This window comes from Hibiscus syriacus, unplaced genomic scaffold, assembly GCF_006381635.1.
Source record: "Hibiscus syriacus cultivar Baekdansim isolate YM2019G1 unplaced genomic scaffold, ASM638163v2 tig00110319_pilon, whole genome shotgun sequence".
NCBI classification, from domain to species: Eukaryota; Viridiplantae; Streptophyta; class Magnoliopsida; order Malvales; family Malvaceae; genus Hibiscus; species Hibiscus syriacus.
This window is the reverse complement of record NW_024062678.1, coordinates 194950-210779: the sequence shown is the minus strand read 5'-3', so window position 1 is coordinate 210779 and position 15830 is coordinate 194950. Positions and strand designations below refer to the sequence as shown.

At 35.4% G+C, this 15830-nt stretch overlaps 1 protein-coding gene across 1 annotated transcript; it reads left to right on the top strand.

The window, feature by feature from the left end:
- Nucleotides 1-10102: 10102 nt before the first annotated feature.
- LOC120117255 (respiratory burst oxidase homolog protein C-like) lies at nt 10103-15693 on the top strand. The gene is made up of 12 exons (XM_039137547.1): nt 10103-10708; nt 10790-10946; nt 11020-11068; nt 11423-11536; nt 11630-12055; nt 12149-12535; nt 12624-12719; nt 12808-12923; nt 13025-13127; nt 13250-13323; nt 14780-15336; nt 15438-15693. Exons 1-12 carry the CDS (start codon nt 10186-10188, stop codon nt 15545-15547), a joined length of 2712 nt encoding a protein of 903 aa, XP_038993478.1. The 5' UTR covers nt 10103-10185; the 3' UTR covers nt 15548-15693.
- Nucleotides 15694-15830: the final 137 nt, after the last annotated feature.

Genomic DNA, 15830 nt, shown 5'->3' with positions numbered 1-15830 from the left:
GCAGCTCTACGTGAGATTGTAGCATCGTTGCAGAACGAGGTTCATACTCTACGTAATGAGGTAAGTTTAATATTTTTCATATTTAACTTGATGATAAATTTACTCGTAATTTCACTTAGATTGCTTAGTAAATTCATTCGGTTGCTGCCAATACTGTTTAACTGTTTATTCTTTAACCCTGTGAGGTTAGTATTTGTTTTTGGTTATCTTTTGGTTGAAGCAATTTAATCCATTCAAGTTTCAATTTGCAGAAGAAGAATAGTTTACTATCGCAATGCGAAAATGACTATCGCAACGCGAAAATGACTATCGCAACGAGAGAATCGCAATGCGAAAATGACTATCGCAATGCGAAAATGACTATCGCAATGCGAAAATAACTATCGCAATGCGAAAATGACTATTGCAATGCGAAAATGACTATCGCAATGCGAATTTGACTATCGCAACGAAAGAATCGCAATGCGAAATGGAAATCGCATTGCGATTATCTCGTTGCGATAGTCAAATTCACATTGCGATAGTCATTTTCGCGTTGCGATTTTGTTGTTGCAATTTTCATTTCGCATTGCGATTCTCTCGTTGCGATAGTCATTTTCGCGTTGCGATAGTCATTTTCGCATTGCGATAGTCATTTGCAGATTCTATTCTTCTTCTGCAAATTAAAACTTGAATGAATTGCATTACTTCAACCAAAAGACAAATACTAACTTCACAGTGTTAGAAATTTAAGTTTCAAGAATAAACTACTACTCTTTATGTTGTCATTAAACCTGCACTAAACCTATATGTTGTTCTTTTAAATGTTTATATAAGTGCTTACTTCTGGTTATCTGATGCATTTTGTGAACAATGATATAATAATGACTTGGGTGAATACCGTGCAAGTTTAAAATATATTTGTCTTTGTTCTCACTGTTTAATATCATGTATGTTTATTTACTAATTTATGTATTAATTTATTTTTAGCGGCACGCTAAGGTGAATGCTCTACGTCGGGTTTTTCTTACAAGAAGGAGTTCACGCATCAGACAGCATGCACGTGCCATTACGTCTCCGTTCACCCCAATAGTGCGAAGAATCCGTAAGAAAAAGCCCGACTCACCTGTCATCGTTCAAGAGGCCTCCCCTATCGTTCAAGAGGCCCCTATCATCCCTCAAGAGTCTCCTCCCACCGTTCAAGAAGCCACTGTCATCGTTGAAGAGGTCCCTCCCAATATTCTAGAGCCCGATTCACACGGCGTAATATATCGAATTATTGAGAAGCGCCCTCACGTGCCGGACATGATGGATGACTGTTGGCTTTCGTATAAGTTACCGGCCAGTACCATTCCGGCAGATGAAGTGGAGAGGAAATAACTACCAGAAACAATTATGGATAATACCCTTTGGGCTAAGACCGCAGTTGATTTTTATCTACATGAGCGGAGCCAAGGGTGTTACGTTGACATATACAAACTCAACGATGATATGCATTTGTTGATTGAACGGTCTTGGTGGGGTGTATTATTAGGGGTTGAAGACAACAGCTATTTCGATGGGGGGTAAGTCTTATATTTCTTATATTTCATTTTGATTAATTTTTTTTAAAATTTATGTAATTCACTAATATATGTCTTTTTTGTAAAACAACATATTGATGTATGGGTGACACGTCTTCTAATTGTAAGGAAATTGAAGAAAAATATTAAAAAAACGCGATATACAATTATGCCGACGTCTTTTCATGTAGGTCACTTGAAGAATCAACGACAGGAATCATATATGTTGGCTAATGGACAAGCTAAACTTTATCCTGCATGGTGGGAGGTCTATAAGGTTAGTATATTTGTTTAAATATTTTAAAGGTGTTCATAAATAAGTGCACAATTTGAATTATTACATTTCGATGCAGGTGTTTATCCCTGTTTTGGACCGTACTCATTGGCTTCTCGTCGAGCTTCAGCTCCCATCCCTAAAGATAATAGTATATGACAGCATGATAAATTACATATCATTGTCTGATTTGAGAGGTATGATTAAGGGATGGAGCTCTCATTTGGCTAAATTCTTGGATGCAATTGATTATTGGACTAAGTCTGGAAACAATAAGCCAAAGAAATTCAATGTTACAGTTATCAGAGACGAGACCACGCCACAAAAAACGAAGGAAGCCAGAGGGGATTGTGGTCCTCTAGTATGCATGTGCTTGGAGCGTTTGATGACAGGAAGTACACATTTTCTACCTCCACCGATAGAGATAGAGGTGCAGTAGGCTTGTGGTTTCGGTATTTTATGGTTAGAGCGATATATGCGAGACACTGCCTACCTGCATCCGCGTTATGAAAGTTTCCATAAACAATTTGTAAGTCAAATGCAAATGTTGTTAAACATATTTACTCTTTTTGGTTTGAAAATGTTTGGTTAAGTAGCTAGAATTCAATAATTTGCTGTTTGTAGGTTTTAGATGTGTAGAAAGTGTTGTTGATTCAATGTTTGGTTTCTGCAGGTTAATCCTGAAGTGAGCTGCGTGAAATGAATGTATGGGTGCAAAAGTTGATTTCATTATTATTTTTTGATTGTTTAATTGATTTGTAAATGTTGATTTGTTAAATTGATGTGTACATAATATTTGTGCTTTTTTAATTGATTAAAATGTAATAGTTGATTTGTTGATTTCAATCTGCATTATGTTGAATGCAAAACAGACTATCGCAACGCGAAAATGACTATCGCAACGAGAGAATCGCAATGCGAAATGAAAATCGCAACGAGTGAATCACAATGCGATTATCTCGTTGCGATAGTTATTTCCGCGTTGCGATAGTCAATTCCGCATTGCGATAGTAATTTTCGTGTTGCGATAGTCATATTCGAGTTGCGATTTCCGCGTTGCGATAGTCAAATGAATGTCTAATAAGTGATAACAACTGAACATATCATAGCAATGTTCAAACTCAAGTTACTAATACATGCCTAACTGAAAATGTTAAAAGTTCACACATAATATGCACATAATACAACGTTTGCATTTAAAAATCACCTAAGTTAACAGTCCCAAAAGGTGAAGCCAGTTGTGATTGGGATTTTGATGAGGATTCATATTTTGGTAGAGGAAAAGATGATTGTGATGGCACTGGTGATCCACATGTCAACCTTGTATGACAACTTTCCTTGCATCGACTACATACCGATCTCTTCTTCTCTTCACCCTTAGACGGTATACGATCGTGACTTTTTGGTCGGCCAGGTAGCCTTCTGTCCATGGCTGGTGGCAAAACTGTTTGTAAATCATCTGGTATATCCCACTCAGAAGGATGTGGAATAGGGTGGACAATCTCGCCATAAGTCTGTTGATATACTTTTGTAGTGTAGCAATCCATAGCGTATGCGCTTGAATCATCTTGGTTTAGATGAAGAGAAACTTTTATAACATGGCCACACGGATAACCAGATGTTTGCCATTTCATACAACTACACGTCTTTACATTTAGATCGACAAGCCCATTTAAGTTATTATCCAGTACTTCAAACAAAGTGTTTGAACATGGTTCAACTCTCCATGACGTTGACTTCACAACACGTTTCGTTATCTTTTTTTTCTGTCCATGGTGTAACACGATGTTCCAATGTTCCTGTAAATTTAAATAAATAATACTTAGTAAAATATATGATAAGTTACGAATTTAAAGAAATAATGCCTGCATGGTTTCTTTTCTTGTAGTACCACTGTTGAATAGAGGCTCGAAAAAACTCCATTAACATAGTAATGGGTAATTTCCGGGAATGACGACTTAGAGCGTTGATTGATTCTGCACTATTAGACGTCATGAAACCATATCTTGCTCCAAGTTGATGTACTCTTGACCATCTTTCAAACCCGACATCTTCTAGTGTTTGAGCACACTGAGGCAAAACACGTCTTAAACAATTTATATGCTTATTAAAATCCACTTCCAGATAAGCTTTTACAGCCTTCCAAAATGTCCATTTGTGATTTTTTATACCAGCAGACCTTGATTTTAGATTTCTATACAAATGAACACCATAAAGTCCATGAAAAGCATCTGGGAAACACCTTCTAACAGCGTTGTCAATTGATTTTGCCCTATCGGATATGATTGTCAGATTGCTAATAGGACCTATGCAATCCCTAAGATGCCCCATAAACCATGTCCATGAATTAGAGGTTTCAGATTTGCCAACCCCGTAAGTTATTGGCAATATCCCATTGGTAGCATCCATGGCTACTGCTAATAAGTTTACTCCAAGGTATCGACCTTTTAAATGTGCTCCGTCAACTATAATAACTGGGCGCATGCAATTAATAAACGAACGAATCTACAAAATCATATACACAAGAAATATAATCATTTAAATGTGAAATGCATGTAACTAACAAAAATGAGTCAACAAAATTATATTGATTTACTAACCGCAACACCAATGGCGATAAACAGCAACTCAAAGCGTCCATCTTTATCTGTTTTGATATGAGTTACCGACCCAGGATTTTTCAGCTTTAAATTATGACAATAAGCCGGCAGTTGGGCAAACGATGCTTCTAGTGACCCCCTCAACAATTCCAAGGCATAACATTTGGCTCTCCAAGCTTGAGAATATGAGATACTAATCTTGAACCGAGCATTCATGTCAGTCATAATTTCATGTCCCCGATATACCCTACCATTCAAAAACATTAACTCAGCCAGAAAACCACCCAACACCTTTTTGTTTGCCTGTCTATGGTGAGGAAAAACTTGGGTTCTTGAACATGTATGTTTATCAATAAAAGTCCTAACTTGAAACATTTCGCAATCTTTTATCTTCTTTACAATCATACGCCACATACAGTTTTTGTCAATCAAACACCTTGTTTCGAAACGATCTTTGCTTGATTTGTTAACTTTTAGTTGATAGCCATCTTCCACACATTTCGTATACAAAGCTATCTTCAAGTCTTCCTTTGTATCAAAACAATCATCTTTCTTGATACGAATAATTTTTGTGTAACAATCAACTGCTATCTTTACCAACTCTTCTTCCGGTATCTGAAGTAATTCTGGCATATTCCAATTATACTCCCGTGGCATTTTCTTCGGGGACTTTTCTTTGGGGATTTCTTCTTCTTCTTTTTCTTCTTCAGTGTTATATGAATTACAGAATGGATGTTCAACATGTTCATTTACAGTCGTAACTTCCTCCTCATTATCATCAACAACATCTTCCTCGGCAACGGCTGTTTCATCATCAAAATTCGGGTATTGACCAATATCAAAATCATTACACGCATGGTCTGTTTCTTCTTCTGAAAAATCATCAAAATCCGAGTATTGACCAAGATTAAAGTCCGGGTATTGACCAAGATCAAATTTCGAATACTGACTAGTACTCACAATTTTTTCTGTTGGCTCATCATCGTCTAACTGGTCAATACGAAAACCGGAATTTGGTGCTGAAAGTTGATTGGGATTTGGATTAGGGAAAGGTTGTGGGTTTTGAGATTGTGTTTGGTATTGGAAATGTGGTGAAACAATATTTGCTTGGTGATGAAATTGTGGTAGAACCATTAAATTTTGTGCACTATAAACTGAGGTTGAAAAACTTAGTTGATTACTACCCGCTACTGACCCAACTTCACTACTTCTAGGTTCAACAACATACAATGTAACATCATCACTTGAAACACTAATGTAAGCAATGAATTGTTCAACGTCTTCATTGTCGGTTAACAAATAAACTTTATCATTTCTCTGATAAGATAGCCTAAATCCACTTAGGGGCTCTAAATTCAATTTATTTGCAACACGTAACATTAGAGTTTCATAAGTTAATTTTTTTAATGACAGTTTTAGTTGAAGATTCATGGGTAAAGGCATATATTGTAAAACACCATGAACATTCTCCCATGACCCTCCAAAACACAAATCTATCCAAACATGATCAACATTAGATGATTTCATTATTGTAAATTAATTTACTAAACAAACGAGTTGCGAAACTAAAACCTGTTGCCGGATGGGGAAGGATGTCGTTGGATATAGGAACGGATGTCGCCGGAGAGAGTGATAGATGGAGATGGAATGAGTTGCGATTTAGGGATTTAGGTTATGAGTTACTGCTGCTGCGTAGTTATATACTCAAAACATTTGTGTTGCGAAATTAAAACCTATTGCGAATTCAGAAATCGAGTTGCGAATTTGAAATTCAGTATTGCGATAGTCAGAATCTCGTTGCGATTTACAGATTCGCATTGCGATTTACGTAATCGCGTTGCGATTTACGTATTCGCATTGTGATTTACGTAATCGCATTGCGATTTACGTAATCGCGTTGCGATTTACGTATTCGCATTGCGATTTACGTAATCACATTGCGATTTTTCAAATTCGCGTTGTGATTTACGTATTCGCATTGCGAATTAGGAAAATCGCAACTTGAATTTGGGAAATCGCAATACGATAGTCAGAATCGCGGTGCGAATCTGGAAACTGATTTGCGATACCGGAGATCGCGTTGCGAATTATCGATCGCATTGCGATTTAGTTGGTCATTTTGGCAAATCCAAAAAAAGTTGGTTAAAATCGTATATTATAAGGCATTTCTGGTCACTGAGGTTATTTTCTCTTAGGATTTTTATGAATTTCAGGTTTTTTTGTAATTTAAGAGAAATTAATTTTTTTATTAAACATAACAATATTTTTAATTTTAAAAATTCAAAATACACATCACTTTACAGATAAAATTAATAGCAGTTCCGGCCCGAGAACCTAAAGTGATAACGTTTATAACGTTAGGCATCAAAATCATTCAAAAAATATTGTAGACACTAATTGGTGAAAAACGATATAGTTTGATATAGAGAAATATTTTTTTTTTCATTCTCCGCAATAGTATTTTATCTACAATCTTATTGTTCTAATCATTGTTTATCATAACACTATAACATAATATTAATCAAAATATATGTCTTAATTTCGCCATTAAACCCTTTTAACCGAACTCAAGCCCTCAAATCATGTATCCACTAATCAAAACCTTAAAGCTCCATTTAAAACCCTAACCCTCACACCTAAAAGCCATTAAACCTCAAATTATTATTAAAGACTAAAATTGAACCCCCAAAATTAAGAGTATAAAAATAAAATATATAAGTTTTTAGAGATTAAAACGGTTACTATAATGTTGAACGCCGTCATTTACGTCTACTCAATAGTTGAAGTTAGTAACGAATGACCAAAATAAAAATACAAGAATAAGTGAGGTAATTAAATAGATCATTTACCCTTTAAATAATATAATTTATTATGCAATTTTGCATGTTTTAATATTTTTTTTCTTGGATTAATTATAAAATAAGTGTCCAAACTATAGCGTTTTTCACGAATAGGTGTCTATAATATTTTTTGAATAATCCTGGTACCTAAAGTTATAAACATTATCACTTTAGGTGCTCAGACCGTAAAAACCCTTAATTTTCCTCGTTAAGTAATATATTTCACATTTTGGTAACTTTAAAAAATTTATTTATAATTAAAAAAAGTATATATTTTAATAAAACACACACAAAAATTTCAAAACAGTCCCAAAACTTTAAAAACCTTCATTTCAACCTCTAAACCCATGTCGACCGCCGCCCTTTGCCATTGGTGAAGATCCACCCAACCTCACCTAACCCCGACGATCAATACCCCTATGAAATCGCGACTGATCGATGGCCAATCGACGTTTTGTATCCCGTGAATCCTAGGATGAAAATCGTGATCTCATGTGATTTCGACTGCTAATTGGTGGCAACTATGGTGGCGTATGATTAGGAGGATAGCAGGGACTAAGTCGGTAGCGACAGTCGTTGTTTGAAAGGGAGATAGTGGGGTTAGAGTTATGATTTAGGATTTTTACGAATTTCAGGTTTTTTTATAATTTAAGAGAAATTAAGTTTTTTTTATTAAACATAACAATATTTTTTATTTTAAAAATTCAAAATTAACAGTGACACATCATTTTACAAAGAAAACTAATAGCAATTACGGCCCGAGAACCTAAAGTGATAACGTTTGTAACGTTAGGCATCAAAATCATTCAAAAAATATTGTAGACACTAATTGGTGAAAAACAATATAGTTTGATATCGAGAAATATTTTTTTTTCATTCTCCGCGATAGTATTTTATCTACAATCTTATTGTTCTAATCATTGTTTATCATAACACTATAACATAATATTAATCAAAATATATATGTCTTAATTTCGCGTATCACTCATTTTAAATATAATTATTTAGATTATATGAAAACAAATTAATTTTTTTTTGGATATTCAAATATACTATTTAAATATGCTATTTTATTGTGAATAATGATGCATTGAGATTTGGATATCCGGTTTCCAAAATATGCTTTACCTTTTAATACTATTTTAACTTATTAAATTTATATATTTAACTGGTTTTGATATCGGATACATCATATTATTTCATGGCTAACAAAAAAGGGTTAATGACATAAATGGCACTTGTATTTTCCTAAATTTATGAATATGGTGTTCTACTTTTTAATTGCTTTTATTTTCGTATTCTATTGTGCCCTGAGATTAATGTTGTTAACTGCTGATGTGGTAGGACATTTAGCATTCGTCTATGCTGTCACATGACATTATTTTTACATGAAAAAAATAAATCAAACTTAGGGACATAATTATAATTTTATCAATTTTTTTGAAGAAAGAAATAAAATGTTATAAATCTTTTATTTAATTTTTGGCCTTTATTATTAACTAAATTTAATTTTTTTTAAATCAAAAACTTAAATTTCCATGGCTACTCTTACTAGAATAATCATCACCCATGCCACTAATCATTTTTGGCCAACCTAGAAATTAAAGAACGAAATAAATAAAATAAAAGGTCATAAATCATTAGAAAACAATACTCAAACATTCATATAGGCATCATGCTAGAACCAAGAATCTTTAAAAAATAATAAATATCCCTTTAACTATTGAGGTTGCTTGATTCGTTCTCTACCAATACATCAAGTCGGTTTCGACGGGGGCTAGTTTTCCACCAATTTGGTGACTTTGCTTCCCAAGCAAATATTTAAGGCTAGATTCAAATTTGGTGACATTGTAGAGTTCAGTCTTCAACTTTTTTTAATTATGTTGGTATCATATTATAAGAAGTGATGGATATCATTTCTCAAATTCTAAAAGATTATCTAACATTGGGTTTGAAGCACTTGAGTCCACTGCTTGAGCTAAAAATATTTTTCAACTTTGACTTATCAATCTCCGAGTCGCAGCCACCGAATCAACGTTGGAGAGATAATTATTCTTCTCGCTTATAACTAATATCTTCAAAATGTTTTAGGTGGGCATCTGTCAGTTGAAGGTGTATGTCATGCCACAATTCCTTCAAAAACTTTTGCCACTACTGAGCTTATGAAGATACCAACTTTCAGGCATATGTGCTCAATCAAAGGAAATCTCGCTTCAACTCGAATATAATCTTGTTTATCCTAGTCAATTACATGAATTGTGTAATCTTAAATCGTTTTCTATCAATTTTTTTGTTAAATTCTTTTATGAAGTGATCTTACGCGCTCTATCCTGATTGAGCAACCATCTCAATCGTTTTCCATCGGTTAAGTGCGTCGCCCTTTAACAATATAATAGCAGACTCTAAATTATCCTTCGAAGTAACATGAAATTGACATCATTTGTTTCATAGAATTCAATTATCTTGTACCTTTGGAGTCTCTTGATCAAAGTCTCTAATGGTGCAACACTAGGTAGAACAACCTAGACATTAAAAATAATTAGTAAAAGATGATAAACTTGATTGATTTTTTAAAAAGATTGTGGACCAATTTTACTAATAAGCCTCGACTTTAACCCATAACAAAAAGTTGACAATATGACGCACGTGAAACAAAAGCTGGAATGGGAAACTTCGAATCAGCTCCCTCAATAATTTTGTTAAAAAACAAGTTTTTAAATAAATACTCCATTCTCCATGGTTGAATGATGATGACCCCATAGATCCAATCTTCATTTCTCAACCTCGTTGAACATTTTACTTGAAATTCTCTTAAAATTTGCAGAGAAAAACCAAAGCTTTATTTTCTTCGGGGTTTTCAATCTGTTGGCATTGTTAAGTGCTAAGGAATCACCATTTATATAGTGGGATTCAAAAACGGCTTGAAGACGATGAGTACAGAGGATTCACGGGCTGATAAAGTTCCCCATAGCGGTCCATTGAGTGGACCTTTGAATAAGAGGGTAGCCAGGAAAAGTGCTCGGTTCAACGTCCCGGAACCGAGCTCATCCAAAGACGATGGTTACGTTGAGCTTACCCTCGATGTTTCCGATGACTCAGTGGCGGTTCACAGTTTAAAGGCTGCAAATGGAGGTGATTTGGAAGAAGACCCGGAGCTAAGTTTGATTGCCAAAGGTCTTGAGAAGAGAACCACATTGGGAACATTGATGGCGAGGAATGCTTCGGCCAAGATTAGGCAAGTGAGTCATGAGTTGAAGCGCTTAACATCTTTTTCTAAAAAGCCGGTCCCGTTCGACCGGGCTAAGTCCGGGGCGGCTCATGCCTTGAAAGGGCTCAAGTTCATAAGCAAGACTGATGGCGGACATGGATGGGCAGCTGTTGAGAAGCGGTTCGATGAGATTACCGGTTCGAACAATGGATCTTTGCCTCGTGGGAGGTTTGGAGAATGCATAGGTATGTTTTTGAAACGAGCAATGAATTTGTGAATTTTCATTTCAGTTGAGGATGTTTGTGAATCGATGTGTTTAATGGCAGGAATGGAGTCCAAGGAATTTGCAGGGCTGTTGTTTGATGCACTTGCTCGAAACCGAAACTTTCATGGTGATTCCATTGATAAGGCTCACCTCAAAGAGTTTTGGGATCAGATCTCCAATCAAAGCTTCGATGCCAGGCTTCAAACTTTCTTTGACATGTAAATTCCCAACTTTTTTCGAACTTATTTTGATCCTAACTTGAAAATTTGATCCGATTACCTCGAATGCCAGGGTGGATAAAGATGCAGATGGAAGAATAACTGAAGAAGAAGTCAAAGAGGTAATGCCATGGCATGCTAATTATAGCTCATGTAAGTCAGTCAGTCTTATTTGTAGGAGTCAGATATGTCTTTAGGTAGAATCAGATATTGATATGTAAACCAAGAAGTTGGCTATATGATATGTTCCATAGAGTGATTGCAGTCTATGTTACATGGACTTAGATGTGAGTTTCGGATATGGGTATGTGTTCCACAAGTTTATGTTCATTTTAGCTATTTTTTTCCCCGATACTTCAAGCAAAATGTAGACAGAATTATGTTTAATGAAACTATTGATACATATAACCAAGAAGTTGACTATATGATATGTTCCTTAAGAGTAATTACATCTAAATGTTGATCTATTTTTGCAGATTATCAGCCTGAGTGCCTCTGCAAACAAACTCTCAAATATCCAGAAACAAGCTGAGGAATATGCTGCTTTGATTATGGAAGAATTAGACCCTGATAATCTAGGATACATAATGGTAAAATTCAAGTAACTTTACTATTATTTTAGGTTTGTTCTTTTAATCTTTTGGCATCAATTCCATGACCCAAATTCTTGAACTTCAAACCAGATAGACAACCTGGAAATGCTTCTCCTACAAGCTCCAACCCAAGCCATAAGAGGAGAAAGCCAAAATCTGAGCCAAATGATAAGCCAGAAGCTTAGGCCTACACATGACCATAACCCAGTGAGGAGATTCTATAGGGACACCAAGTATTTCTTGGTAGATAACTGGCAAAGAGTTTGGGTGATGGCTCTATGGATTAGCGCTATGTGCGGCCTATTTGCATACAAGTATGTCGAATATCGAAGGCGAAAAGAGGTGTTTGATGTGTTGCGGCATTGTGTTTGCTTTGCCAAAGGTGCAGCCGAGACACTTAAATTGAATATGGCTCTGATTCTGCTACCAGTCTGTCGAAACACCATCACCTGGTTAAGGAACAAGACGAAACTAGGTGTTGTAGTTCCCTTTGACGACAATCTCAACTTCCACAAGGTAACATAGACATTTAACATAGGGATTATTGCATATATGTTGGAATTACCAGATGAATCAATGGGGTTTTATTTGATTACTTTTTTAGTACAGGTTATAGCAGTTGCGATTTCGATTGGGGTTGGCATACATGGAATTGCTCATTTGGCATGTGATTTCCCTCTCCTGCTTAATGCCACACCTGATGAATATAAACCAATGATAAAATATTTTGGAGAACAACCCCACAGTTACTGGCATTTTGTTAGGCACGTAGAAGGAGTAACTGGGATTGTAATGGTGGTGTTAATGGCCATAGCTTTCACACTAGCCACACCATGGTTCAGGCGGGGTAAGATGAAGAACCTTCCCGAGCCTCTCGAGAAGCTCACTGGCTTCAATGCCTTCTGGTATTCTCACCATCTATTTGTCATTGTTTACACTCTTCTCATTGTCCATGGAATTAAGCTCTTCCTGACCGAGAAAACTTTCAAGAAAATTGTAAGCAATGGCCACAAACTCGTCTTACAATAAACTCAATACTGTAAAAACCATCTCTTTTCAACTTAATTTGTTTTGGATGTGACAGACTTGGATGTACTTGGCTGTTCCAGTTCTCCTTTATTTATGTGAAAGATTGACAAGGCTGCTTAGATCAAGCATCAAGGCTGTTACAATACAAAAGGTAAGCAATATTTTACACTATACACAATCCAATGCAATGTATAATAAAGCTCATCAGGGTTTCTAATTTCTGCCATTGAAAAGTACAGGTTGCTGTTTATCCTGGAAATGTACTAACACTTCACATGTCAAAGCCTCATGGATTTCGATATAAGAGTGGACAATACATGTTTGTCAATTGCTCTGCGGTGTCTCCTTTCGAATGGTATGCCTTTGCCTACGTTATATGGCTCAGACATAGCCTGCAATTTGTTTTTCCTGCTAACTTTGTTTTAACATGACGATGATTTGTTTACATGGAAACAGGCATCCATTTTCGATTACTTCGGCCCCTGGTGACGAATATCTTAGTGTTCATATAAGGACTCTCGGTGACTGGACACGACAACTGAGGACTGTATTTTCAGAGGTAAGTTACCCCTCCATCATAATCTTTGACGTGCAGCACGGACCAATTAAGCTAAACCCGAGTTTTAGTGTTGGAAATGTTGTTTAAGGCTGCTAAGATTTATGTTTAACTTGTTCTTCCAGGTGTGTCAGCAACCTACTAATGGGAAGAGTGGCCTCCTTAGAGCCGACTACTTGCAAGGATCTGACAACCCTAAGTAAGCCAAACTCATGACTAACTTAATCACCTCTTTCCTTCTTTCTTTTTTCTCCTTTTTGAAGCAACAAAAACATGATTTTGGAAGGTATCAATCTTTATATCCCATGATTTTCTATAACCATATACGATATAGGTATATATTTTTTCATATGTGATATACATATATAACACAGAGTTGAGGGACTAGATTCGAACTTGAAAATTAATTCACTAATTGCTAAAAATTTTGAGTTATTCAAGTTCTATTTTATAACTCAACTCGAATTTAAAAAAATTCAATTCGAGTTAAGTTTATGAATGGTTATATTAGTGATGATTCTTTGTATATATATGAAACTTTAAAGCTTGAATGGCTGAAGGAGAGCAAGTGAATCATATATATATATATATATATATATATATATATATATATATATATATATGTATATGTATATATATATAGAAAAGGTAAATTATACACATTATTATAGGTGTTAGAGTAAATTTTCGTTTTTTCTATTGAAATTTCAAAAGTAATAAATTATGAGTGTTTCTTTGTATTTGGTTCATTTTATGACTATATTTTACGAGAGTTCCTTTGTATCTGGTTCATTTCGGGTTTGTATAATTCCAGGTTCAGTCCATTTTGGGTTTGGGTCAATTTCGAGTTCAGTTTGACCGATACAAGTAGTTAACTTTTTTATGATCAAATCGAGATGGATTGAGTTTGGATTAAGTTAATCAGACTAAGTTTGCAAGTTTGGATCATATTGGACATGTTTAACCCAACCATAAAAGAAAGCTAAATGTATTTTCCATGTATATGTTTGGTCGTAGATTCCAGCATAAATTATATAATATCATTTTGAGTAACGTACGTGAATGGTATCTAAATTATAGGGTATTATTTTGTTAAGTATTTCGATTATTAAAAGTTATAAAATGGTTCATTCACTAAAGGGGATATTTTGTTGAATCCTCAACTATTAAAAGTTACAAAATAGTCATTCAATTGTTCATATGTTTCAAACACGTTATTTTTCGTTAAAAAATTGACAGCCGTCTAAATTGGACGTTAAACTGCTGACTGAGATATGACAAAATCTGATTTCGTAATCTCAAACGACTATACAATTGAAACGATTCTGGGATCAAATTTTATCATATCTCAGACAACAATTTAACGTCCAATTTAGACAGCTGTCAATTTTTTAACTACAAAGAACGTGTTTGAAACATATGAACAGTTGAGTGACTATTTTGTAACTTTTAATGGTCGAGAGACTCAACCGAGTAATACACTATATTCGAAGGACCATTTTGTAACTTTTAATTGCTGAGAGACTCGAGAAAACAACAACCTATAGTCAATGGACCATTTATGTACTTTACCCTATTCTTTTCACTTTCATTTCATATGACTAACGATGTCCTAACAATATGATGTTCTTTGATCCAATTGGTGACTCCAACAGTTTCCCAAGAGTTCTAATCGACGGACCATATGGAGCGCCGGCACAAGACTCCAAGAAATATGAAGTGGTTTTGCTAATCGGACTGGGGATTGGAGCAACCCCGATGATCAGCATTGTCAAGGACATAGTAAACAACATGAAAACCAAGGAAGAAGAAAAAGGAGAAGAGATGAGTGGTTTAGAGAATGGAAATGGGGCAGCCATTAGTAAAAGCAGCTCATCAAATTCCAAAAGGAGGGTAGAAAACTTCAAGACAAGGAGGGCATACTTTTATTGGGTGACGAGGGAACAAGGATCCTTTGATTGGTTCAAAGGAATAATGAATGAAGTAGCTGAAATGGACCATAACCATGTCATAGAACTCCATAATTACTGCACCAGTGTTTACGAAGAAGGTGACGCTCGTTCGGCTTTAATCACCATGCTTCAGTCTCTCAATCATGCTAAAAATGGCGTTGATGTAGTTTCCGGTACAAGAGTGAAATCCCACTTCGCTAAGCCTGATTGGCGCAGGGTTTACAAGCAAATTGCTGTTAATCATAACAATGCTCGTGTTGGTACGTACTTTCAAAACTACCCCTTTTACTGGTTTGATTCAACTTTGCATATGTATGAAAATGAAATAGAATTGATATTAAATGGCATTGTGCTTTGGCAGGGGTGTTTTATTGTGGAGCACCGGCGCTGACGAAGGAACTACGACAACTAGCTTTGGATTTCTCGCATAAGACGTCCACTAAGTTTGATTTCCATAAAGAGAATTTTTAATCCGCATTTCGGATAAAGGAGAAGAAGCTTTAGGTAAGGGGAAAAGAAGAGCCTTAAGTTCACTTGGAGACGGTTCCATCTACTGCTGAATCTACCTCAACTGTTTAAATGTCTTTGCCCCCTTTTATTGGCCTACATGTTGACCCATCTTTCTTAATTATTAATGAAATGCTTCTTGTTTGGTGGGGTAATATATGGTTTCTTCTATATGCAAAATTACATAAAATATTGACATTCACCTATTTCTTCCACTTTATAACTTCTTTAACATCAGCAACACATT